The 26,907-nt window shown below is 38.2% G+C and overlaps 1 protein-coding gene across 3 annotated transcripts; it reads right to left on the bottom strand.

Annotated features, from left to right (window-relative positions):
• Positions 1-897: 897 nt before the first annotated feature.
• On the bottom strand, positions 898-24,880 carry ERI1 (exoribonuclease 1). Of its 3 annotated transcripts, none has more exons than XM_039221191.1 (7): positions 24,635-24,880; positions 19,609-19,787; positions 17,154-17,364; positions 13,343-13,426; positions 11,909-12,018; positions 9,881-9,995; positions 898-1,267 (listed from the first exon to the last, which is right to left on the bottom strand). In XM_039221191.1, the coding sequence occupies exons 1-7, from the start codon at positions 24,740-24,742 to the stop codon at positions 1,025-1,027; spliced, it is 1,050 nt and encodes a 349-aa protein (XP_039077122.1). In that variant the 5' UTR covers positions 24,743-24,880; the 3' UTR covers positions 898-1,024. The 3 variants fall into 3 exon arrangements, with proteins under 3 accessions (XP_039077122.1, XP_039077133.1, XP_039077128.1); XM_039221202.1 differs by lacking the exon at positions 24,635-24,880 and adding an exon at positions 24,318-24,388; XM_039221197.1 differs by lacking the exon at positions 13,343-13,426.
• Between the last annotated feature and the right edge of the window lie 2,027 nt (positions 24,881-26,907).

Raw genomic sequence — 26,907 nt, 5'->3', positions numbered from 1 at the left:
TGAATACAAATGCAAAATTAAGTGGTGACCCTTATTTTTAGTCTATTTCAAAGCACAGTCTCTTAGATTTAAGAATTAGGGCAGATATATGTCACAAGAGGGAGGGAAACCAAAAAACCAAGTAAAAAAAAAACAACCCACTGATATGTTTATGTGTTCTAAAGTTCGAGGTACAGCCCTTAAATTCTTTTAAATGGTATTTTCTTCTGACTTTCCATTAATCTCACCAGTAACTGAATTTTTAACAAGACCCTATAATCTACCACACAAGTCTCCCAATTATAAACTGAAAAGAAATATGGGCAGATAAGTGTACCAAGTACTTTATGAAATTCACTATGCACAGGTGAACTTCACATACAGACTTCAAAAATCAAAAGGACTATTATATTCTTAAAACCCAAAGGCTAGATAAGGCCTTCCAATCTTTTCTGCACTCTTAGAAATAACTTGATCTAATGATGTTAATGTAGAAATACATTATATATTTTAATATCAATTAGATAGGAAATTCAAGTGGAGAGCCAATAAAGCATCTGCATTTTAAAACCAAAAGGGACTTGGGGCGCCTGGGTGGCTTAGTCGGTTAAGCATCCGACTTTCGCTTAGGTCATGATCTCGCGGTTCGCGGGTTCGAGCCCCGCATTGGGCTCTGTGCTGACTGCCAGCTCAGAGCCTGGAGCCTGTTTCAGAGTCTGTGACTCCCTCTCTCTCTGACCCTCCCCTGCTCATGCTGTCTCTCTCTTAGAAATAAATAAAACATTAAAAAAAAAAAAAAATAAAACCAAAAGGGACACATCCTGGACACCTTAAATTACAAAATTCTCACTTCTAAGCAGGAACTGTTACTGTGTAACAAATACTGCTCATATTAAAAGTGCTGGTGAAAAAAAGAGTTTAAATGTTTAAGGTGCTTAAATTTTGCACTGCACTGCAGGACTAATTCAATAAGTATTCATCTGCTACCTCTTTGTAGTAACTCCAGTTAGAGTGAATGATCCATGGGCAAAGGGCAAAAATGCTGTTATTTTCTAGAATGTGGCATTTGTGGAGCTGGAGTGCCCTCTATTGGTAACGAAGAAGACACACTCATTAGCTGTCCTGCATGCATTTTCTCATTAATTCGGAGTTCACATCCATCTTGAAGCATTCGAACTGCTATTCTGGCAATGTTCTTAGAGTCGTCAAGACCACTGTGAGGCCGTCCATCATAATCCATTCCTAGCTTTTCAAGCATTATTGTCAATTTGGTTTGGCTTCTAGGAACCTGAAAAATAAACACTTAGTAAATAATTCTTTAGAATTCTATAAATCACTGTGAAAAATAAGAAATTGAAAATTAACGGTAATAGCTAAAGTTAGGCAAAGGACAAATACTCTTGATTAAATGAAGCAAATAAATAACTCAGCCCTTCAGAGCTTAAAAAAAAATGAAGTTATAGATGAAAACACCTATCAACATATGGAATCCTCAAGACATCTAAAGAATCCGCAGTTTTGTACTTTGACAAATCATTTATGAAAGGAAATGGATTGTTCTAACATCTAAGTTAAAGCTCTTACCATTTTAATCCAAACATTCTTTTGTACAGTATTTTACTGCAATGTGTTGTTTTACTTGACAGACTCCTTCAGCAGACATGCCAAAAAAATCTAGCCTTTCTATGACTAAAGATAATAAAGATCAGGGTGCCCGGGTGGCTCAGTCGGCTGAGTGTCTGACTTGGTTTTGGCTCAGGTCATGATCTCACGGTTCTGTGAGTTCAAGCCCTGTGTTGGACATTGTACTGACAACACGGAGCCTGCTTGAGATTCTCTCTCTCCCTCTCCCCCACTTACATTGTCTTCGTCTCTCTCAAAAATAAAAAAAATAAACTTAAAAAAAAAGATGAAGATTATGAAAAACATTATCATGTGGTATTTTTCAACCTATTTACATATAAATATTTAAACTTATTTAAATATTTGAAAAATATAAAATCCCACACCCCAAATTTCAATACCCCTCCACTTTTGAAAAGCACCATCCTATCTTCTGTATATCACTACTGGGAAGATTTGTGAAGTTTTGCTTTCTGTAGTCTGTAATCTATGTCACCTATGAATCTTGGGGCCTCAGCTTCTTTACCTGTAAAATAAGAGTAGGGGCACCTAAGTGGCTCAGTCATTTAAGTGACTGACTCTTGATTTCAGCTCAGGTCAGATTCTCAACAGTCATGAGATCAAACCCCATGTTGGGCTATGTGCTGATCGTGGAGCCTGCTTGGGATTCTCTCTTCCTCTCTCTGCCCCTCCCCCACTCATGTGTGCTCTCGCTTCCTCAAAAATAAACTTTAAAAAATAAAATTAGACTAATAGTTACACTATTTACTCATTGGGTTATTGGGAGAATCACAAAGCAAATGATATAAAAGAACCATGAGGAACATCAATAATTACCCTAAGCTGGAATACTGCAATGCCTTCTGGTCCTTTCAATAAATATCACCTAGAAAATGTGCTTCCAAAAATAACTTTTCCAACACACTGAATACCTTAGGTGAAATGGACTATCTCTAGACACACAACCCACCAAGATTGAACTGTTAAGGAAACAAAACCTGAACAGACCTACAATATGTCAGGAGGACTAAAGAACTGGTAATCAAAAACCTCCCAACCAAGAGAAGCCCAGGACCAGATGGCTTCACTGGTGAATTCTATAAAACATTTAAAAAAGTACTAACACTGATCCTTCCCAAACTCTTGCAAAAAACTGAAGAGGGAACACTTCCTAAATCATTTAGTGAGGTCAGCATTACCCTGATATGGAGGCCAGACAAAGACACTACGAGAAAACTAAAGACCAAGATCCCTTATAAATACTGATGCAAAATTCCTAAACGATACTAGCAAACCAAATTTAGCAGCATATTAAATGGATTATACACCATGAACAAGTGGGATTTAGTCCTAGAAAGCAAGGATGGTTCAACATACAAAAAACAATCAAGGTAACAAACCACGCTTACAGAATGAAAGGAAAAAAAACAAAACGTGATCATCTCAATTGATACAGAAAAAGCATTTGACAAAATTAAACACTCTTTCATGATAAAACCTCTCAACAACCTAGGAAGAGAAGAAACCTACCTCAAAATAATAAAGTCCAAAGAGAAGAAATCTACCTCAAAATAATAAAGTCCATATGTAAAAAATTTACAGTAAACATCATACTCAATGGTGAAAAGACTGAAAGCTCTTCCTCTAAGATCAGGAACAAGATAAGGATGCCCATTTTCCCCATTCAAATTAGTTATCAGAAGTTCTAACCAGAATAAGCAGGCAAAAAGAATAAAAGGCATCTGCACTGAAAAGGAATAAGTTACTTATGTTTGTAAGTGTTGTAATCTTATATTTAGAAAATTCTGAAGATTCCACAAAAAACTGTCAGAACTAATAAGCAAAGACACCAAAGTCACAAGATACAAAACCAGCACACAAAAATCAATTGCGTGGAGCCCGGGGGACCCAGGCACTTAAGGATCCGACTCATAATTTCAGCTCAAGTCATTATCTCACGGTTCATGCCTTGAGGCCCTGCATAGGGCTCTGCACTATCAGCTTGGGATTCTCTCTCCCCTTCTCTCTCTGCTCCTCCCCTGCTCACACCTGCATATGCTCTCTCTCTCAAAATAAAAAAACTTAAAAAAATCAGTTGCATTTCTATACAGTAACAGTGAACAATCCAAAAGAAATATTTTTTTAAATTCCATTTTCAGTAGCAAAAAAAAAAAACCTTTAACTGAAGAAGTCTGAAAGACTTGTATATCGAAAACTTCAAAATGCTGCTGAAAGAAATTAAAGACAACGTAAGTTAAACGTGAAGGCATGTTCATAAATTGAAAGATTTAATATTGCTAAGCAATCAGAAATACCTAACACTGCACTAAATACCTACAAATTCAATGCAGTCACTAGCAAATCATTAACTCAAAATGGATCAAAGACTAAACCTAAGAGTCAGAACTACAAAATTCTAAGAAAACCAAAGGGAAAAGTTTCATGACACTGGATTTGGCAATGGTTTCTTGGATATGACACCAAAAGCAGAGGCAACAAAAGAGAAACTAGATAAACTGTACTTCATAAAAATTTAAAACTTTTATATATAAAAGGACATATTATCAACAGGAAAAGGCAACCCACAGAATGGAAGAAAATATTTGGAAATCATAGATCTGAAAAAGGATCAATATCCAGAATATACAAATAATTCCTTAAACTCAACAATGAAAAAAAAATTGCTTGATTTCAAAATGGGCAAAAAGACTTACACAGACATTTCTCCAAAGACATACAAATGTGCCAATAAGCACATGAAAAACTGCTCAACATCACTAGCCATTCTGGAAATACAAATCAAAACCACAATAAGATACTACTTCATACCCACTAGATGGCCATTATTAAAAAAAAAAAGAAAAAGAGTAAAAGTGGGGTGCCTGGGTGGCTCATTTGGTTAAGTGTTGGACTTTGGCTCAGGTCATGATCTCAGGGTTTGTGTGTTCGAGCCCTGTATCGGGCTCTGTGTTGTCCGCACACAGCCCACTTTGGATCCTCTGTTCCCCCCACTCCGCTCTCTGCCCTCCTTCTGCTGACATACAGGTGTGTACTCTCTCTCTCCCCTCCTCTCAAAAATGAATAAACATAAAAAATATAAAAATAAAAAAGGGAAAGAAAATGGAAAATAAGTGCTGGCAAGGATGCAGATCAACTGGAGCCCCTATGCATTGCTGGTGAGAATGTAAACCGGGGCAGCCACTATTAAAACCATTTGGGAGGTCCTCAAAAATTTAAACACAGAGTTTCCATATGATCCAATTCCACTTCTGGGTATCCACCCAAAGAACTGAAAGCAGGGACTCCATATTTGCACATGCATGTTCACTGGAGCATTATTCACAGTGGCCAGAAGGCAGTGGCAACCTAAATGTCCATCAACAGATGACTGGATACCAAATGTGGTCTATAAAGACAATGAAATATTAGTCAGCCTTCAAAAGGAAAGGACTTCTCAAACAATGGAATTATTATTTAGCTTTACAAAGGAAGGAAATTCTGACACCTACTACAGCACATATGAATCTTGAAGTCATTACATAATAAGTGCAATATGCCCATCACAAAAAAAAAAAAAAAAGAAACAAATCCTGGAAGATTCCCTTATATGAGGTACCTAGAGTGGTACAATTCAGAGAAAGTGGAATGGTGGCTGCCAGGGGCTGGAGGACAGGGGGACACGGAGTCACTGTTTAAAAGGTACAGAGTTTCTGTTTTGGAAGATGAAAAAGTACTGGAAAAGGATGATGGTGATGGCTGCATGACAGTATGAATGTCCAACCTGCACTAAACTGTACAGTGAAAATGGTTAAAATGGTGCATATTATTTTGCGTATTTTACCATAAAATAAATCAGAGATAACATGAAAAATCCTGGATAGTGCCAAAAAAATTATTAGCTGTATCAAACAATTCACTCAATCCTGCCTAAAACTGAAGAGCTGTGTGAAAATCTGGATAAAGAGCACATAAACCTCATACTTTCTCTGGCCCGGCAAGAAGTTCTCAGCGAGGTGACGGACTTGAAGGTGAACAGTAGGAAAGAGGTAGGCCAGAATTCACAGACTGCTTTGCAGAAGAGCTGCAGGAATGAGCCTAGACATTTTCATCACATAAACCAATTCAACAAGACCCTATAAGACCCCGGAGAAAGCACTTAACTTCAAATGGTAAGATTCTTGGATTTCAAAGAAAACTAAATCTTTGGGAAAATCATATTGCAAAAAATTTTAAATGTTCACACTTTTGCTTAGGCTTGACAGTGATAAAAGCTATTAGCAAGTCTCAAGGCTTAATGTAAGCCATCTGGAAAAACTGTAGAAAATTAGACAGCATTTTTCCTCCCTTTCAACACCAGAGTGTGACTAGGTAAAAAACCCTTTCTCAGAATCTTCTGCTCAGCCACAGAACTTGACTTTGAAAAGAGCTTTGTAACATACAGTCTGATTGTACACTACAGAAGAGATTTACTGATCTCCCTTTAGAAAAAGGCAGATTTAGGGGCGCCTGGGTGGCTCAGTTGGTTAAGTCTGACTCTTAGACCTGCTTGGATAAGGAAAAAAAAAGAGAAAGAGAAGGAAACATTTTTAAAAGATAAATGTTAAGTTTCCCCAACTTACACTAATTGGCATTATAGTCGATAACTTTATGAACAGAGGAAAACCATACAGAAAAGAGCAGACTAATAAATTGGTCCACATATACAGATCTACGAAGAAATATTATTCTCTGCTCAAAAGAGCACTAGTTGGGGTACCTAGGTGGCTCAGTTGCTTAAGCATCTGACTCTTGATTTCAGCTGAGATCATGATCTCATGCTTCATGAGTTCGAGCCCCGTGTTCATCTCTGTGGTGACAACACAGGGTGTGCTTAGGATTCTCTCTCCCCTGTCTCTGCCCCTCCCCTGCCTCAAAATAAATAAATAAACTTAAAAAAAAAAAGAGCACTGGCAACGTTATTGCCTTATCTACAACTTTCTGAACATTCTAATGTACTGTAAGCTATAGATATTTTTATGCAGACTTAAAAATTGTTATGGCTTCATTAATTATTAAATTATTAATAATTATCTTTAGAATACATAAAGGTTTGAGAAAACATCCTAATATGAGAAAGCATGGTCACCTGGGAAGTACAGCAAAAAAAAAAAAAAAAGCCTAAAGATAACCAAGACCCTACAAATTTACATGAAACAGAGGAGAGACACACTTGAATTAATTATCACATTAGCAAAATGCAGACAGTGAGAAAACCTACAAGACAAATGGCTGTTTCTTAAAAAAACAAAAATAAATTGTGAGAGAAAAATAAGGTGGAAAAGGAATTTAATTAGAGATTAAAAACACTTAAGAGACATGACAAACCAACTGTAAATCAAACAAACTGTAAATGCGTGGACCTTATTCTGATCCTGATTCAAAACACAAAAGGTAAAAGAAAAAAATAAGGTGAAGGAGCTTAAGGAGTACCAAGTCCCAGTTACGAAGTAAGTCGCAAGGATGAAACGTACAGCACAGGGACACAGTCAGCAACACTGCAACACAGCTGTCCACTAGCGGATGGGAACGTGGATGATGGTGAGCACGGCCTAATGGACTGCACTATCCAATCACCACCTCGTATGCCCGAAACTAACATAGCATTGATATCAAACATGCTTCAATTTAAAAAAGTAATTAAATTTAAAAAGAAAACTATTTATGATATTTATGACTGAGAATATTAAGGAATTACTCTTGATTTTTTTGGTGTGATAATGGTATGGTGGTTTTTTTAAAAGAGTCTGTTATTTTTTGGAGTTACATAACAAAATGTTTAAAGATCAAATGAAATAAGGTTTAAGATCTACTTCAAAAGAGTAAGGAAAAAGTGGGTGAAGATACAGATGAAACAAGGCTGGCCATGAGATTAGAAGTATTAAAACTGGGTCACGGGGGCTCATTGTACCTGGCAACTTTTGTATACATCTGTAAGTTTCCAGAACAAAAGTTCTTCTGAAATATTGTAAAATGAGAAAAGCAAAATTCACAAAAAAGTAAAAAAAAATATTTAACAAATATAATCAAAGGACTAGTATCCAAGATAAAGATCTATAAACAATCACAAATTATACTCTACAATTACAAAAGGATAGACTACTCAATTTTTAAAAAATTTTAATGTTTATTTTTGAAAGAGAGAGAGGGCGCACACTCGCATCATGTGAGCAGGGGAGGGGCAGAGAGAGAGGGAGACACAGAATCTGAAGCAGGCTCTAGGCTCCAAGCTGTCGGCACAGAACGAGTCAGACATGGGGCTCAAACCCACAAACCACAAGATCATGACCTGACCTGAAGTCGGATGCTCAACCAACTGAGCCACCCAGGTGCCCCAGACTACCCAATTTTTTTTTTAATGGGACAGTTTAAACAGGAACTTTACAAAATAAATTCAAATGACTAATATCATAGGAAAACAAGCTCAATCTGAGAAGTAATTAGGCAAATGCAAATTAGAACCTTAATGAGACGGCATCTCACATCCACCAGATTTATAAACATTTAAAAAGTCTGGCAACACCAGATGCTGGCAAAGACATGGAGCAATTATAAATTCATCCACTCTTCTGGGGAGAGTGCAAATTGGTATAACCCCCTCAGAAAACTATGTCTGCATTACGTAACATCAATGATGCACATATCGTATGAACCAGCAACTCTATTCACAGGTTTATACCCTAGAGAAATGAGTGCACAGAAGCCCCAGAAAACATGCACCACTGTGAAGACATGCACCACTGTTCGTAAAAACCCAATGACCAGCCAAATAGAACAGATAAACAAACTCCCGAAATCATACAATGGAATTCTACACAGCAATAAAATTAACTAACTACAGCTACATACATGACATCGTTGAATCTCAAACATAACACCGGGGGAAAATGCAAAATGAACAATACAGCCAGCACGATGCTAATTACACCATGTTCAAAAACTGGCAAAAGTATAACAGATATACACATAAATAATAAAGCTATAAGGAAAAACAAGAAAATGATTTCCATGAAAGTATGGAGTATGGGGGGGGGGGGGAGTCTCTGAGAGGAAGAAAAGGTGTTGAGTGAGTGGAAGTTATGAGGGATTTCACTTTAAAACAAACTCCACTTTGCTATATGTGCATTTCTCAGCTTTAAAAAATGTTAAAACCACAAAAACTGTTTTTAAGAGAAATCACCTATTCTCATTAAACTAGGATGTGCTTCATCAAAATGAGGTTGTAAAGGAAGACAGAAGACAGCACAAGGTCTTACATGTGACAGAGAAGCAAGGGAAAAAAAATCTCCTTAGGATGATTTTAGAAAAAGCCTGAATAAAGAGTTTGGATCTGAACAGGATTAAAAGTTCCAGGAAGGTAATCTCCAAGGAAAAACGAGAAAGGAAAAGGAAAAGAAAAAAGACAGACAGAAAGACAGACAGACAGACAGAAAGACAGACAGAAAGACAGACAGACAGAAAGAAAGAAAGAAAGAAAGAAAGAAAGAAAGAAAGAAAGAAAGAAAGAAAGAAAGAAAGAAAGAAGGAATGAACACTGACAGAGCACCTGAGTGTTCGGAGTACTGAGGAGGTGTATACAGTCTGAATGGTAAGTAACAGGATCACGACCGAAGGAGGCACTTGTTAACTCTGGGGAGAAGGTGTGAACAGCCTCCAGTGTTACAAGAACAGAAGCACTGAATAATGATTTGATTATAAAGATAATGTAACTCATTAGGAAGACACACAGAGGGGAAAGACATGCAGGTACTGGCGCTTTTTCACAGAGCTAAATTTTCATCTTCCATTGCAGGAACTAAAGAGATACCTCAAACTGAAAATGCAACAAATAGCATTAACCTATCATTCAGAAGTATGAAGGTAAACATTGGAAGAAAGAGCTACAAAAAGTTGAAAGTCTTTGCCTTAGGAGACTAGGAACCAGTGCTGGTAAGGACCGTAGTGGATTACCTGCCATTTGTCATAAGCCTTGTAATACTACTTTAAAAACTGACAACTACACGTATGTGTTAACTTTGATAAAATTAAAATTAAAATTCAGCATTTGCTCCATAAGCAATTCACCCATTAATACCCCTATAGTTTCAAACCTGTATTACTGAAGATGATGTATATACAGTTAATCTATTCAAATAATGGTAACAGATTTAAAGCACCTAGTACATCACAGTGTAATGTACATGCAAAATGTAGTAAGTTTATCATCAAGAGCAATACAACCAATAAAACAGAAAAATTTTACCTTGTAAAAGTTCCCATACGACTTTCGAATATTGATCCACTTTTTAGCAAAAGGAGGATATTTGAGCCTGCTTAGCCGGCACTGAATGTTCAGGAACTTACTCATATCCCACGAACTGGTAAAGTCAAAAACAGAGGTGAGAAACAATGAAATAAATACTATACTGTTCTTACAAGTAAAATCACTCTATTTGTTTTGCATTTACACATCACCTTTCTTGCTGATGTTCCCACAAATCATCAAACTTAGAAAATTAACCTCTCCATGTCCAAAATACAACTTCAAAAACAAACTTTAAAAAAAAAAACACAAAAGTACAAGTCAGGCATATTAAATCTTTCTCACAAACTGACTAATTCTTACTAGGCTCATCATGATCACTTTCATGGTTCTGATTATTTGGGCAGACCTCTATGTTTTTAATTGTTTTTTCATAATCCTAAAATAACTCTGCCAAGCTTACTTTTAATGCCAAGTTTATCACATCAGGAAGTTCTTTGAGGTGTGCTTTGAAACAAAACGAAATACCTCCAAAAGACGAAAGTAGCTGGTATTCAGCAGTTAGAATACAATTTGCTGTGTTACAGCATATGTTTCTATAACACAAGTCAACTTAAGTAGTTAAGTAGGAAAACACTGATTGTGTAATATGGACATTGTTTTGGTTTACACATGTTTTTTCCCCAGGAAAAAAGGGAATGAATACAATAGCCGTGAAAATTATAACCTTCAGCAGGAAAGAAAAACTCTCAACTCAGCTGCTGTACTGTTAAACAGGAGTACTTTCAAGTGTATTTTTAAAAAAATTAAAAACAAGTGCTTGTCCCCAGGACCCTACTGCTTCTGTGCCTTTGTATTATCCTCTGAGGCAACTTCCACTTAATCTGAACTGCTTGCCTGTGCGATCCAATTTCTGGAGGTACAAGCTATGTCCCAGAATGTGAGGGTTTTACAGAATCACACATACTGTGTTATGAAAGAAACACCATATACTTTAGCAGACACACTACTCATTCACATTTAAAATCAATAGATTTCTAAAGAGGTTCATCAACATTTTCCCAAATTTCTATTTTTAAACACAATTATAATGTGACTACACGCAATGCTTTTTTCCTATGTAAGGGCCACTAAACCCTATGTGACATCTCAGTTTTAGTGTGCAATCTGTCCATAGTTTGAAACAGAAGTCAATTAGGACTTTCTTCTTCAATCTTAATAGCATTATCATTTTGGAGCTGCCTTGGCACAATGCCCATAATCTTTCTGATCTTCCCTCTAAGCTTTTCATCTAACAAATGCTTTTTGAGCACACAAAACTTTGAGGTCAGACTACAGTAAGCATCATGGAAGATTATCAAGTAGCTGAAGTCCTTACTCTGAAAGGATTTTTAATCACCTTGCAAACATAAGTCTTACATAAAGTTCAGATCTATCAGAATATTTAGTCAGAGGCCAACACAAAAGGTAAATATATAAAGACTGTAAGATGTCCAAAAAGAAATCAGTGAGTTGCAGCATGCGGAGTAAAACAGAAGAGCTCTGAATAATAAGAGAGCAATAACGGAAGCAAGCCTCCCGGCAGAGAGGAAGCCATAAATGAGCGGAGAGAGAGGATACACCCTGTGGTTCAGGCCAGCATGACCAGAGGGGAAGAGAACAGCAGGTGGATTTGGCTACTTAGGCTTCAGGTCTGGCTTGAAAGCCAGCCTGACAATTTTGGACTTCCTTGAGCAGGGAGGTGTCATGACCAAAAAAGTCATTTTAGTTTTACATGTTAACATGTATCTTTCCCTAGTCTTCTAGTCCTGACTCAGACTGTTATTGCTTTCCCTCCTCTCTTTGATCCCTAGGATACAAAGTTTAAGCAGAAATAAGAACGTGAGAAGAAAAATACGGTCTCTTGTGGGAGACCCCAGAACTATCAGTAAATAATACTTTTTGTGGTTATTCTAAAAGTTAAATGAACATGAACATCTTTCATCTTTAAAAAGTAAATTAAAAAACATAATTTTTCTGAATACTCACCCATCTGTCAATATGCAATATTTATACTTTGTTCCTAACTCCTTCGATTTCATCCAGTCAATTACTTTTTTTAGTACCTGAGGGAAGGTATCAGCTCTGTCTACCTGATCCTGAGGATATAAAAGTAAAATATATAAAAATCAGAGTAGCTACATGTAGTCCTGCAAATACTCAGACACAAAATTTAAGAAGAAAAGGCACGGTTAAGAGAAAGTCTCATCTATGCTATTTTAAACTCTATGTGATTTCCTTGGCTGAGATCCATGTAACATTTTATTGTTAAGATACTTAAAAACTGTTTACAGCCAGGCACTAGGGATGCTTTCAAGTGAAGTACAAAATCATCCCAAAATGAAGATTTAAGATCATCCCCAGCAGTCTTCCTTTTTTTAGGCCTCAACTTAGTGGCTTCCTAATTCTCTGGAGTGGAGAAAAGGGAAGTCGTCTCCCAGCTAGCTACAAGCCACAGCCCTCTAACATGGTCTCCCTATCTCAAAGCTCAGATCTTTCCACAATGATGACACACCACTCCCAGACTGATCTTCCTCAACTGATCCATCACATCACTTCCGTACTTAAAATCCTGCAAACGTTATCCAAGGCTTTCAGTGTAAAAAGACATACAAGACTCTTCATGACCTGGCCTCCCTCGCCTACCACTTTAGCTTTATTTTCAACCACTTTCTTACTAGCCCATGCACACCTGACCCATCCCCAACTACTTACAGTCCTACTGTGCACACGTGAAATGCCCAGCCATTCTTTCCTGCCTACTGACCTATCATGATTCAGCCCAAGTTCACTAACCTGAGGAAGTCTGGCACAGGACAGCCCTCCATTCCGTCTGCTGTAAGATGCCCATACTACTCTGATAAAAAAATTACTTCATCAGTCTTCCTAACCATATTGTCACCACTGGTTTAGTCTGTCTGTCCTCCTGAATGCAGACTGTTGAGTGACCTAAGGAGACGGACTTAACTATCTCTTATCCCTGGTGCCTTGGCAAATACTCAAATACTTGTTGAGTATATGAGTAAATGAATAAAGGAACCAACTAAACAATGGCCATAACACACTGGAATAAAAAATCAGAGACCTAATAAAACATTAAACTATATAAAAAGTCAGGTTATAAACAGATACATTTTAAAACTTCACCTCCAAGTCCGGCATGGTAATGATTACTTTACTTTACTAATGATTCAAATTAAACCTTTAGATTCATCATTACCAGTCCTCAAGAGGAAAGGCTGAGAAAGATTTTAACAGGTAGAAAATCTGCTTTCCTACTTTTTTAATATTATAATATGAAAGATCTTTATCAAGTAAGCAAAGTACATACTGTTTACAGTAATAATAATTTTTTAAACTAAAATACAACCCTAATTTCAGAACCTCTTTCAAACTCTAGAAAAAGGAACAGAGAAATAGAACCTGAGTAATTCCAGTTAGGTTGATGCAGAAATCAGAAAGTTGTGTGTTAATCTCTGGTCTCACATACTGCTGAAAGGTATCTTCCTACAAAGGAAGGAGAGCAAGTTCAAGTATTTTCTATGATTTCAGATACATGACTCAAGATACACGAAACATTAAGCCACAGGAGACTGTAATTTTATAGGTGCTTAGTTTATAACCCTTTCTAGAATTTTAAGCATTTCAGAGTAATTCTCTACTCCTAAAGCACTCTACTTCTAACTATGCTTCATAGTTTAAAATTTTTTAAGATAAAACAAGTATCTGAAAGCAAGCCTTCAAACCAAAGTTTAAACATTTTCTTGAGAAGCAAAATGTTGATAATTCTGTTTCTAATATTTGAAACTGTAAAGCTTAATAATGCAACCTCAACTTCAAGATGCTAACAGCTTTTTAAGTAACAACAAATTCTTTGAAAAAATGCCAATCTTAGGTGTAATAAATTAGCTCTAGATTTTACTACTCTCTCATTCACTCTTGAGTAGTCCTCATTTTTATACTGGTTCCATTAAACTGAAATCTGAATAATCAAAATTGAACTACATGAGACGTAGTACTTTTAAGGGCGATAATATGGTATTTCTGTAGCAATATTTATCTTCTCTGAGCAGCGTACATGCTTGCCTTCTCATCTAATGCTCACAGCAAGTCTGTGAACTCATAAGGCCGGTACTGTTACCACCAAGCCCAGACCTCCAAGCGCTTTCTCCTCTAGCCCAACATTTCACCCCTAAACTAGAACATGCAAAGTCACTTGTTAAAACAAGTACAATTTTGAAGCCTAAAGGCAGCGATCGCTAATACCAGGTAGATACAGAGAAAAAACAGCTTTTTTGTGACAGAAGATTCAAAAATTAAGGAAAGTAAACGTTTCACTTCCTAATAAATTCTTTCTTCACACTAGCACATTAAGCCAATGAGTTATAAAGGTTAACTCTTTATAAAAGAGCAATATTCAAGAACAGCAAAGAATGTCTGAACTTCAAAAGTTATATGCTCTTTATGTACCAAACACACTGCAGAAGGAAAAATTCCACTTAACTGAATTTTTCAGATAAATGAAGGCTCTATTAAGTATACATTTTTATAATTTTCAATTACAATCTTTCAAAAATATGCTGCTGCTTCGCTTACCAATACAAGCAGATAATATCAAATATATCATTAATAAAACATTATTTACATTTATCAGAATGGTACTACAGAGAAGAATTATGCACCAGATGAGCAAGTATTTAGCAACCACTTAAGCAGATTACAGAGTAGGTTATCAAATGATAAGGGGAATTAAAATTAAAATAGGGGCGCCTGGGTGGCTCAGTCAGTTAAGCGTCCGACTTCGGCTCAGGTCCTGATCTCATGGTTCGTGGGTTTCAGCCCCACATCGGGCTCTGTGCTGACAGCTAGCTCAGAGCCTGGAGCCTGTTTCAGATTCTGTGTCTCCCTCTCTCTCTGACCCTCCCCTGCTCACGCTGTCTCTCTCTCTCTCTCTCTCAGAAGTAAAACATTAAAAAAATTAAAGTAGAGCATATAAGCAGGATCAGAAAAATTGGGTGTGGGGGGTGGTTTCAGCTACACTATTAAATATACCATCACCTTTATGCAGAAAGTGAGAACTAAGGAAGCACTGGAAGGAAGCGAGGGAGGGAGTGTGGGAGGGAGGAGTAAATAGCAAGACTTCTGGAAGAAAGAATTTAGAACTAGAGCCCTGGAGGTGAGGGAGTGAAACGTGCCTAGTATTTCTGAGAAACAGCAAGCAGGTTAATATGGCATGGTCAGAGGTAGTAAGAGGCCAGATTATGTTAAGGAATATGGCTTTTTCCTGAGTTAAAAGAAAAGCCACTGAAGTTTTGAGCAGAGAAGGGAAATGACTTCTATTTTGTAAGGATCACTCCACCCACTATGTTAAGACTGGGTTGAGGGGACAAGGATAGAAACAGAGACCAGTCTGATGGTGAATGCAATAAATTCAGACAAGAAATTATTGGGGCTCGGACTAAAGTCACAGTAGTGCAGGTAAGTGCTGGGTTCTGGAGGAATTTTGAAGGCACAGCAAACAAGAGTTGGTCTGGATGTATGATGAGAGAGAAACAGGGGAGTCCAGGATAATTCCAAGGTTTCTGAACTGATTAAGAGTTGCCATCACTCAAGCTAGTGAAAGCTGAACATACAACAGGTGAAGAGTAAATTCACTTTGGGACATGTTAAGAGTCTGTTCAAATGTCCAAGCAGACATTTGACATGTTAAATAAGCAGTCTGGATGTGGGATAGAGGTCCAGGTTGGAAATAAACAATGGGAAGTCATTAGCATACAGACAGTTTCTAAAAGCTACGAAAGTAGATGAGATTAAGGGAAAGGATCTGCATAGAGAAAAGGACCTAGGAATGAACCCTGGGGCATCCAATATTAGGGATTCTGAGGAAAAGGAACCAGCAAGAGAAACTGTAATGGGGAGCCCAATGAGGATGGAGACCAATTAAGAGACTGAGGGGTACCGGCGGTCACCTGCAGCAGATGTTTCAAGGACAGACTGGTCAATTATACCAGCATTTAGATAAGGGTCAGAGATGACACTAACGAATGATGCTAGTGGAGGGATGGGACTGAAGACCTAACTTAAACCCACAGTGGTGGGAGTTTAAAAGAGAACGGGAGGAAACAGCGCTATGTAACTTTCTCAAAGACATTTACTATAAAAGAGAACAAAGAAATGGGGCAGCTGGCAGGGAACTGGGATCCAGTAAAAGCTTTTTATGGTGTGAAAAATAACACGTCTGTATGTGATGGGAAAAATACAATAAGAAGCAATAAATCATTAACATCTAAATGAGGGAAGAGAATGGCTAGAGCAATATCCTTGAGTAAGGAAGAAAAAGTGGAATCTAGTGAGTTATGTAAGATTATTACCTTCATAGCAGTCATTTTTCCTTTTAATCTGTGGATTTTAATCTTTGGACAGGAAATTATATAAACAGGCTGATTATAACTAAAAGAGATTGTGAATAACACTAAGAAAAAAATGTATGCATTCTTATACACAAGCCTTTTATACCCGCTCCCAATGTTTCGGTGGCTACTGGCGATGAAACAGAATTAACTTTTGGATAGATGAGATGTTATGATAAATGTGTGCTCAGATTTTATAAGGCAAATAGTAGTGTTTTAAGAGAGCTCCTTCTGACTTCCTGAACCAATAATACAGTGACAACAAGTGTCTAAAACAAATATACTGTATGGCTTGAAGCCAAGGTTACGAGTGCCATAAGCCCCATAAAACTTTTCACCAGAAAGACGGCCAGTTCTAAGTTGAAAGAAAGGCAATTTCTGTAATTTGCCACTTTTAGAGATCAGAGCATACAGGAGTCCCCAGCTGTGGTTCTCAATCCTGACTGCATGTCAACTGAGAAGCTTTACAAACATGTTGATGTCAGGGGCCCCACCACAGAACAACTAAATCAGAATCTCTGGAATGAGGGCCAGGCATTTTTTTTTTTTAAACCCCCTAAGAGATTCTGATGTCCAGCCAGATATGTACTCTGAGCGAACAGGAAAAACACTGTAATTTTAGCTACCGGAAAAGGAGAGAAGTAGCCTCTGGAATTACTTCATTACAGCTTTTCTATTAATCAAGCTGACACCTAGTATACAACAAGAGCAAACAGCCCACTGCTGAATTCTAATTCTAGCTTTAAAATAGGAAATGAGATCCCTGCTCTACTAGCGAATACCAGAATGGTTGCTGCTAAAAATGAAAAATACAATTCACTTACTATTTCTAAGGTATGGGTATTCAGTAAAACCACAGGAAATTCAATTATTTCATGTATAAACTCAGGTGGGTTACCCTCTTCACAAGTGGCTTCAAAATCAATGATACAAATGTAGTCATAGTAACTGTCAGCACAACCACCCTCTTTCAACATCAACTTCTGCTTCTTGTAATAGTTTTTCAGCCTTTTCTTTAGTACATCCTTTACTCCTCTGAGGAAAGAAAAAGAAAATTAACTTTTAGATGAGTTTTACAATAAAAAATCTGAACTCTTACCTGCTGACACTGGCAGTCACAGCATAATTTAGCAAATATTAACTAGGACAAATGTAAAGAAAGCAAGACTTAAATCAATATTTTCCCGCACAAGTAGCTTTTTGTTTTTGTAGTACACAAGAGCATTTCTCTTATACTGGTATTCAAGTCATAAGTCTTGTTAGCATATACTACTTATACAGCCATACTGCCTTATACCAACGTGACAGACATAATACAAAAACTGAAATTAATGTGGAAATTTTCCACAGACCAAACACAAATCTGAGTAAGAAAATTCAGGTAAATGGAATATTTATGCTATCTTACTTTCTTTTGGTTTTTTTTGGGTTAGACAACTAAAATACCCATATGAACATGAAATCATTATGAGCCTTGCATATAAAGTTGAATGTCTATTAGCTACTTAACTACAAAAACTCATTTAGAAGATACCCTAGTGTAAATCATGTCCAGAAGAACAGCCATCCTCATAAGTTCTTAACTGGAAGTAGGTTTCTTAATTTGCCATGGACTGAACTTAATATAGGAGATTATAGATATTTTCAAAATACATGTTCTACAAATGGTGGGTAGAGAAAGGGTTGTTCTAAATAGATAACAATGGTTGGTAATGGTGGTCGTGTACTTCAAACAGTATGTACTTTATTTCTTCTAAAAATTAAAAGTCATGACTAGTGCTCAGACTTCCTTCAGTGTTGTTTGAGTCCTATTAATGGTTTACAGATAGAAAACAGGAGTAAAAATAAGAGGATCTGAATTGAAACTAGTGTGCAGTAACAACTAGCATATTTTGGACACATCACTGATTAATAACTATTAAAAAAAATTTAGGGACACCTGGGGGGGCTCAGTCAGTTGAGTCTCTGACTTTGACTCAGGTCACCATCTCACAGTTCATGGGTCTGAGCCCCGCGTCAGGCTCTGTGCTGACAGCTCAGAGCCTAGAGACTGCTTCAGATTCTGGGTCTCCCCCCTCTATCTGCCCCTTCCACACTTGCTCTCTGTCTCTCAAGAATAAATATTAAAAATGTTTTTAATTTAACCTTTTATTTTCCTTTCTAAACTACCACTGAAAAGGAATCCTATTCATGAGAATATTGATAACTAACCAGTTTGTTGTTTTAAGACAGAATATTTTAATATGTTTATTTGCTTGAGATTTTCTAAATTAAAAAAATGGGAGCACCTGGGTAACTCTTGATCTTGGCTCAGGCCATAATCTCAGAGTTTGTGGATTTGTGCCCTACATCTGGCTCTGCACTGATGGTGCAAAGCCTGCTTAGGATCCTCTCTCTCCTTCTTTCTCTGCCCCTTCCCAACTCCTGCTCTCTCTCTCAAAATAAATAAATAAACAAACAAACAAACTTTAAAACAAAGAGGATAAATATTGCTTATAAGAAAAAAAGGATTAACAGGGACCCAGAAACAACCGTTTTCATCTACTGCATGCAGTCAATTCTTTTCTTGATGCTGACAATTCAATCGTCTATCAAAAAAAAAATCTGCATGCTTTTCTGGATTCCAAAATTCATTCATTCCTACCCCATGCTCCAAGTCAAAATAAAGTGGTTTATTTTGCAAAAATTTACTAAACACTGAGTGTGTATACATCTCACTGAAGATACACCCACACAGAATTGGCTAAGCTGCATTATTTTCTCATTCAATACACAGTTAAACATAATGCATATTATCATTCTGCATATTTTTAGAAACTAAAACAGAAAAAAAATATTTCCTGATAGGTAAATATTTTTTTTTAATTACTTGGTTTCAAAGAAACTCTTTTTATAAAAATAACACAACAGGACAAAATTACATATGTATGTACGTATCCAACCTCATTAATAAGATATAACCAACCATCAACCAAATGAGCAACTAAAAATTTTTAAATATATTTAGTACAATAAAATAGCTACTTCTATACAGTATTGGTAGACTGTCAAAATATTCACTCTTCGACTCAGCCTATTGTCTAAGAGACTGCCAGAAATAAAGTTCCTCATAAAGATTCACTTACAAGTATGTAAATTATAGTTGCTTGCTATCTGAATTGTTAATAATGGTTATTTCTTTATGGTAGAATTACAGATGACTGCTAATTCTTCAGTGTATTCAAGATTTTCTAGGATAAACATACACTACTTCTGTATTTTTAAAGAGTTAGTAATTACCTGGTTTCAAGCTTGAATTCTGAAAGCTTAGCTCTGAGTTCTTCCTTACTCATTCTATTAATGCATCCATTCGTAATAGCAATCTCTTTGTAAACTGGGTCACTGAAATCACTTGCACTGGACGTAATGAACTTAGATCCTTTTGTTTCTTGGCCATCAAATCTGCACCGTTGTTTTTTCTACCAAAAAAAAAAAAAATACATATATATACATATGATTATAATACAAACATCTTAAAAGATTCAAACTCCTGAGGCCTATTCATACCACGTGTTCAAAAAAAGTGCATAGAAAGAAGACATGTTTCCAATACAATTTACCCTGCTCTCTTCTGAGTCATGAGATTTCTTAAAGGAAATGAAGCTAAGTAAAAATAGCACTGGTGCTGGGAGCACACTTCAGTAGAGCCCCAGCTGACCATTTACTAGCAGCATGCCCTTGAATAGTTACTTACTAGCCTCTGATCTTCCATTTCCTTATCCATAAAATAAAGAATAATAACTGTTCCAAATGGCATTTGGAATTTGGTAATGGTAAATAGTATTTAAACAAGGTTATTATAATGATTAAATAAGATTATGTATATCAGGCTCCCGACACCATACCACCTACTATACCACCATGGCTACTAATGGAACTTATTACCATCATAGACTGTAGAAGAGACCTTTTCACAAGCAACATGCTAAAATTTCTAAACAAACCAATTTTTAAAAGAACTTTTGCAACACTATGCATGTATAAGTCAGTGACTTCCTGAGAATTTTTTAACCTGACATCAATTCACTAAGTTAAGAGAAACTGACCTACATAAAAACTAAAGGGACTATACAGTAATCTAGTTCATAACCTGCTAGAACTCTAAGCAAAGAAGGAAATGTATTCAGTTTCAAAACACATAATTTCCAAAACCTACATGTATACCAGTTATTCAGGAGAACTATAGCTACTGTATCATAAATCTTTCCTTTCCTTAAATCAAAATCTGTGAAGAAAAAACTTGACTCAATTGTAATTACTCCACAGGTAGTCCAAAATTATTAGTATGCCACGTTTCAAAGTTCCATTTATACGTTAATAACTTTCTACATGCCACGTTACAAATATTAGGTATGCTCCAGAATTTTCAAGACTTTGGTACTGGGATGCCTGACTGGCTCAGTCAGTTGAGCATCTGACTTCAACTGAGGACATGATCTCATGGTTCGTGGGTTCAATCCCTGTGTTGGTTCCTCCCACTTCTGTCCCTTCCTTGCTCACATAAGTGCGTGTACTCTTTCTCTCTCAAAAATGGATAAACATTAAAAAAAAAAATACCCCAGTAACAAGAAAATAAACAACTCAATAAAAAAAAAAAAAGACTTTGGCACTTACCATTAATCCATATTAAAGTCTGTTAACTTAGTCATAACTTACCACATTGTCCCCATATGAACTTTAATTACAGATTAAGAAGGGATAACCATGGACAGGCCAAATTCCCTGACTTAGCACTAATCCTAATGGTTCATGGACTATTTCTCACTCAAAGTTCTCAAATGTGCGTTTAACACAATACACATTTACTAGAAATGCAATGCCGGGTATTGTGCTAGAATACTCAAGAATTATTCCTATATCTTCGGAGGAAGAGATCAGAAATCCCAATGCGTGAATTGTCCATAAGCTGAAGAAAAACCATATTGAAATTTCTTATTGACAAATGTTTAAAAAACTTTACTAAGCTGATCATTGACTAAAGCTACGGAAATAATTAGCTTTCAATAATACATTAAATTTACAATACCTGGCTACTTTGTCACTAGAATTCAATCAGAGAAATTTATCCTTTGTCTTTAAACTTACGTTGAATTTTAAACTTCGTCTTCAGTGGGGTTAAAATTTAGGTCAGGGGACCTGGGTGGCTCCGTCGGCTGGGCGTCTGACTTCAGCTCAGGTCATGATCTCATGGTTCATGGGTTCGAGCCCAATGTCGGGTTCTGTGCTGACAGCTCAGAGCCCGGAGCCTGCTTCTGATTCCATGTCTCCCTCTCTCTCTGACCCTCCCCTGCTCATGCTGCCTCTCTCTCTCTGTCTCTCTTAGAAATACATAAAACGTTAAAAAAAATTTTTTTTTTAATTTAGGTCAACAATGAGTAACAGTCTGTCTACCAAAACAGATGGCTCAGTCAATTTAAGCAAATTTATTCTTTGGCTAGGTCCTCTCCCTGATTCACTTGCTTAATTCTTATCTAAAACTGTAGCTACAAAAATTACCCAAAATAACACTAAGGTCTCTTTTAAATCTGCTATAAGTCATGATTTCTGTAAAGTAAGATCTGCTTCCTCTCCCAGGTCCAACTCTAGCTCTTTCAATGAAGCTCAGGGCAGTAAAGGTCTGGTTCTCAGTGATCAGTGTCTGCTCTCAAATTTAAGGTCTACACTAATGGCTTCTGAAGAAGGTTACTCAAGCCAACCCACTAAGGAGCAAAAAGAAAATATTAAAAACCCCACATGTACTATAAATCTACTAAAATGCATAATTATTTTACTAAATAATAAATTGACAATGACATCCTCCCCAATGTCCATGTCCATAAACATATTTTATATCACATAAAGTACTAGACATATAAAGAGGAAAGTGCGGGCAGATTCCACCTTATGGAGAGGAATATTCACTTTCATAGTATTGTGATATTCTGCAATGTTTTTCTGTGTTCAAATAAATGACTGTACAATTTAAATGATTATGAAAAACTTTTATACCAAAAAGAGGCTTACTCTCTTACTGTAAGTACTTAAAGATGTTTTTGAACTAAAGCTGAGTTACGTATTTTCTTTTACAAGACAGGTATTCCAAAATTTCTGTCATTTTCTGTGATGAGAAAGGGATTGATAGCTTCAAACTTAAAAGGTTTTCCTATCAACAAACACAGCTTGTTATTTAAACATGAAAGAAAACGTTTTAACAGTAAGATAAAAAGGTAACTGCTTATCAAAAGAAACTTATTGCTGTAGCAAGAATATTTTGGAAGCTCCTGGGTGGCTCAGTCGGTTAAGCATCTGACTTTGACTCAAGTCACAATCTCACAGTTTGTGAGTTCAAGCCCCATGTTGGGCTGTGTGCTGACAGCTCAGAGGCTGGAGCCTGCTTTGGATTCTGTGTCTCCCTCTCTCTCTGCCTTTTCCCCACTTGTGCTGTCTCTCTCTGTCTTTTAAAAATAAAATAAATTAAAAAAAATTTTTTTTTAGAGAATATTTTGAAAATAGTTATTTTGGAAATGTTTTCATATATGATTGCCAAAAAAAAATGTGCATTACCTACAAAACAACCTCTGCAACCACACACACACACACATACACACACACACACCTTATAAGTATAATTTAGCCTGATCAAAATTCTTCCAAAAGAAGAGTTCTGATGAAATGTGAACCTACTTGGTTAAAAATATTAAAACGTAACATCTATTAGTTTACAAGAATAACTGATATTAGGAATAATGAAAATGGATTTAGCAGAGTCCCAACAAAACACTTTGCTTGAAATTGAAAAAAAAAAAAACTGTAACACCATTTATTAGATTCCAACAATAAGTTTTTAACAAATGAGTCACTAAAACCAATGTGGAACACAGACCTAAGCCTAACGTTGCTATATCTCAAAGTTGGAAGACTTATAAAATATACTGAACTATACTCAATTATTTTTAAGCCAACTTCCATGATGATGTTATTGACAGCATCTCAGACTTAAGAGGGAGGTGGGTGGAAAAGAGATTCTTTAGAGAGAGGCAGCATCCGATGCCTCTTTGAAAGTAAGGAGAATGGGATAGCTATGCAAAAGACCCAAAAGAAGAGCACGCAGGGTAAAGGAACATCCAAAGATCCTTAATAAGAAAGTCTACCCATAGGTGCTTGGGTGGCTCGGACAGTTAAGGGTGGGACCTCGGCTCAGGTCATGATCACATGGTTTGTGGGTTCGAGCCCTACACTGGGCTCTGTGTTGACAGCTCAGAGCCTGCAGCCTGCTTCGGATTCTGTGTCTTCCTCCCTCTCTGCCCCTCCCCAACTTGTTCTCTCTCTCTCTCAAAAATAAATAAAACTTCTTTTTTTAATTAAAAAAAAAAAAAAAAAGACTATCCACCGTAAAAGAACCACTGAAGCTACGGGCTCTGAGAGCAAACGCGAAGACTTGTGGGAGATGAAGTTAGCAAGGGAGGCCGGAGCCAGGCCCCGCCGGGCTGCAAACTGAAGACAGAGATGGGGAGAAACACATCAGACTCCTGTTATTCTAGCTGCTACTTGGAGAACTGGCTGTTGATGGAAGAGCGAATGCCTCGCGCAAGTACCCACTCTACGAAGTGCTCAACATACGTTACTCAAGTGAAATGGACCAATTTTAGCATTAGGATTATTTACAAGCTGCAGCGCTAGTCCCCAATAATGTCTACCTGCCAAACAAGATGAATTAAGTAAGTTCTGAGACCGTCTTTACAATTTTGCTCTGGGCAGGGATCTACCAATGAGCTGTCAGAACCATTACGAAAATCAGACCTACGGTATTATCTGTGTGAAATAGTAGCGAATGGGCAAGAAGCTCCGACCAAGGCACAATCACCTTCTGTTAAGGCTGGGGGGCGGGGGGTGGGGTGGTAAAGGACTTCAGGTCTTAAGAAAACGACATGCCTAGAGCACATGGTGCGATTTTTAAAAACACAACTTACCTAAAAGAGCTAGAGAGAATGACTACAGCAACAGGGTGCACCGAATATTTAGAGCAGAATTCCCAGCAGAACTTCTAAAACCACGGTTCCCACACTTTTCGTCTTGACTATTTCCTCACATCACATTACCACAGGGTAATTCGGGCCACAAGGGGCTCAGTGACAACCAGCCCGAGGAAAGGCACCGGAGATGGGAACGAGGGGAGCGGCCAGGACTGGGAGCCGAAGGGCTGCGGTTTCGGCGCAACACCCTAGAAGACACGGGCGCGGGAGTCCGGAAGGGCCGGGCACCGCCGGCCGGGCGCGGGCGGACTCACCTCGGGATTCGGATTCTGCGGCTCCTCCCCACACTCGGACCAGGGCGACTCCAGCCGCGCGGGAGCCACGGCCTCGCCGCCAGGCTGTTTCCTCCGCTCGTGCTCCATGCCCGCTGTCACGTAAGAAGAGAGCTGCTGGAGCCCGACACTCGCTCACTCTCACTCGGCCAAGCCCGAAAGCCTCGCCTTTCTCCGTTGAAAAATTACCGGGTTCGCGTTCCCGCGGCGGCCGCCACACAAACTCGAGCGGACACCTCCCACTTCCGGGAGCGTGTGGCGTCCGCACGCCGCGCAGGCGCAGTGAGCGGGCGCGCGCGGAACGCTAGCGCATCTGCGGACGGGGTGGGAGGAAGAAGGGGAGGGAGGCGCGCGCGGGAGAATACGGGGTTGGACGTCGCTGTGCGGCGAGCCCGCGAGTGCCCCGTTGTCGTCTCACCGGAGTCCAGACTAGTCGCTAGAAGATGCCGCCAAGATACACGATCCCGTCAGCGTATTTCCTGAGAAGAAAACCGAGGGGTGCCATGCAGGAGAGGCAAACTTTAACCGCGGCAAATAACATGTAAAACAACTTCTGTTTTTTATGAGGAGTGTAAGACGTCTGCTTCTGGACGAGAGAAAATGGGTCTGGACTTACTAAAAGCTGAAAGAAATGTATGAAACAGCTGTTTTCAGACGTTTGGGCAATAGGCAATTCTGGACCGTTTTGCCTGAGAGAAAGGAAACAAGATGAACCCTTTATCTCCCTGGCTTTCTGCCTAAAGGCGGTTTTCAGTCTGAGGTGGGGGGAAGGGGAACTCAAAAAAAGACCTCAGATCTTACTGACAAGACAGTCTTATTGAGTTGAAAAGACAGGGATTGGAGTTAAGGGGATTTGGGGAGGCCAAGCTGGTTGGAATTGATGAGGAGTAGTGCTCTAGAACTAGCTTTGGCATCTCCATGGGAGTACCCTTGAATCTTTAGCTGAATAAAAAACAGTGGGTATGTCGTGTGAACCTCCGCAAGGCCCAGGAGCGATTATGGGGAACAGTAAGCCAGACCGTTGTCAGAACTCACACAGGACTAGGACTCGTTTGCGTTCCCCGCAGCCAGGGTGGAGAAACCCTTGACTACGCTCCTGAGACCCAGAGGGTTACGTCTTAGTTGTGAGGTCGTCTCCTATGAGTAAAAGCTACCTTAGACTCTTCAAAAGCTTAAAACCCTGAAAGGATCAAACTGCTCAGTAACCTGCCTGCCTGCCAGAACAAAGGCTAATTCTCTCTAAAAGACTACAACACAACTCAGGACTCAAGGACATTGAGTTGAAACTATCAGGCATCCACCAGTTAAAAATTAATAAACCTGCCAAGTAGGAGAATATACGAGACAGTCAATAGAAACATATCCAGAAATGATACACCTATTATAAATGCACTCAATATGCTCAATGATTTAAAGGAAAAAGATGATGGGAGAGATGGTTTAAAAAAAAAAAAAAGCAAATAAAATTTCTGGAGATGAAAAATATGTGAAAAAAATTTTTAATCTCTTGGTGTAGGGGGTGGGGGGGTGCCTGGGTGGCTCACTTAAATGTCCTTTGACTCTTGCTTTCGGCTCAGGTCACGATCTCACGGTTCATGGGTTCAAGCCCAGTGTCAGGCTCTGCACTCTCAGCGCAGATTCTCTCTCTCTGTCTCTCACCTGTGGGCGAATGCACTCACTCTCTCTTTCCCCCTCAAAAATGAATAAATCTCTAGAGGGGATGGGTACCACATTTGGCACTGTAGAAAAAAGAAGTAATGAATTCGAAGACATACAAGTAGTAGCAATCCAAAATGACACATTTTGTGACCTGTGGGACAATATAAAGAGGCTATACATGCATTTGGGAGAAGACTTCAACTGCTTCCATTTTGACCTCAAACTTTCTAAGTTCTTCTTTCCAGTTTATCTTTTAATTTAGGCAGAAAACCCTGAGGGCAAAGTATTCCCAGATGGGACCTGAAACTACCCGCTTGAGCAATAAGGACTGCACTGACCCAGCAAGACCCGACCCATGATTGACCTCAAGAGACAAAAATAGCAATTTGACCTTCACTGCCAACCTGGATGTACTCACTGACCTTTGTCTCACATTTTCTATATATAAACCCTGTTAAGTATTTTTAGCACTTTGGAGGCAGTCTTTGAGATGCTAGTCCACTGTCCTCCTGGAGTCGGTCTTAAATTTCTTATTTCACCACCACTAGTTTCTCTGTTGTTGGACTTTGTCAGCATCAACTGGCCTAACTCCGTCT

This window comes from Hyaena hyaena, unplaced genomic scaffold, assembly GCF_003009895.1.
Source record: "Hyaena hyaena isolate Hyena2069 unplaced genomic scaffold, ASM300989v1 scaffold_17, whole genome shotgun sequence".
Taxonomy (NCBI): Eukaryota; Metazoa; Chordata; class Mammalia; order Carnivora; family Hyaenidae; genus Hyaena; species Hyaena hyaena.
This window is presented reverse-complemented; position numbering and strand designations above follow the sequence as displayed.

What these genes read in the sequence shown, in the direction of transcription:
- ERI1 (XM_039221191.1), bottom strand. Translation starts at nt 24,742, where the DNA reads ATGGAGCACGAGCGGAGGAAACAGCCTGGCGGCGAGGCCGTGGCTCCC. An exon ending in CGCAGAATCCGAATCCCGAG is followed by an intron (nt 19,788 to 24,634) that starts GTGAGTCCGCCC and finishes TTTTTTTGGTAG; the next exon opens with AAAAAACAACGGTGCAGATT. An exon ending in ACCTAACTGGAATTACTCAG is followed by an intron (nt 12,019 to 13,342) that starts GTTCTATTTCTC and finishes TTATATCCTCAG; the next exon opens with GATCAGGTAGACAGAGCTGA.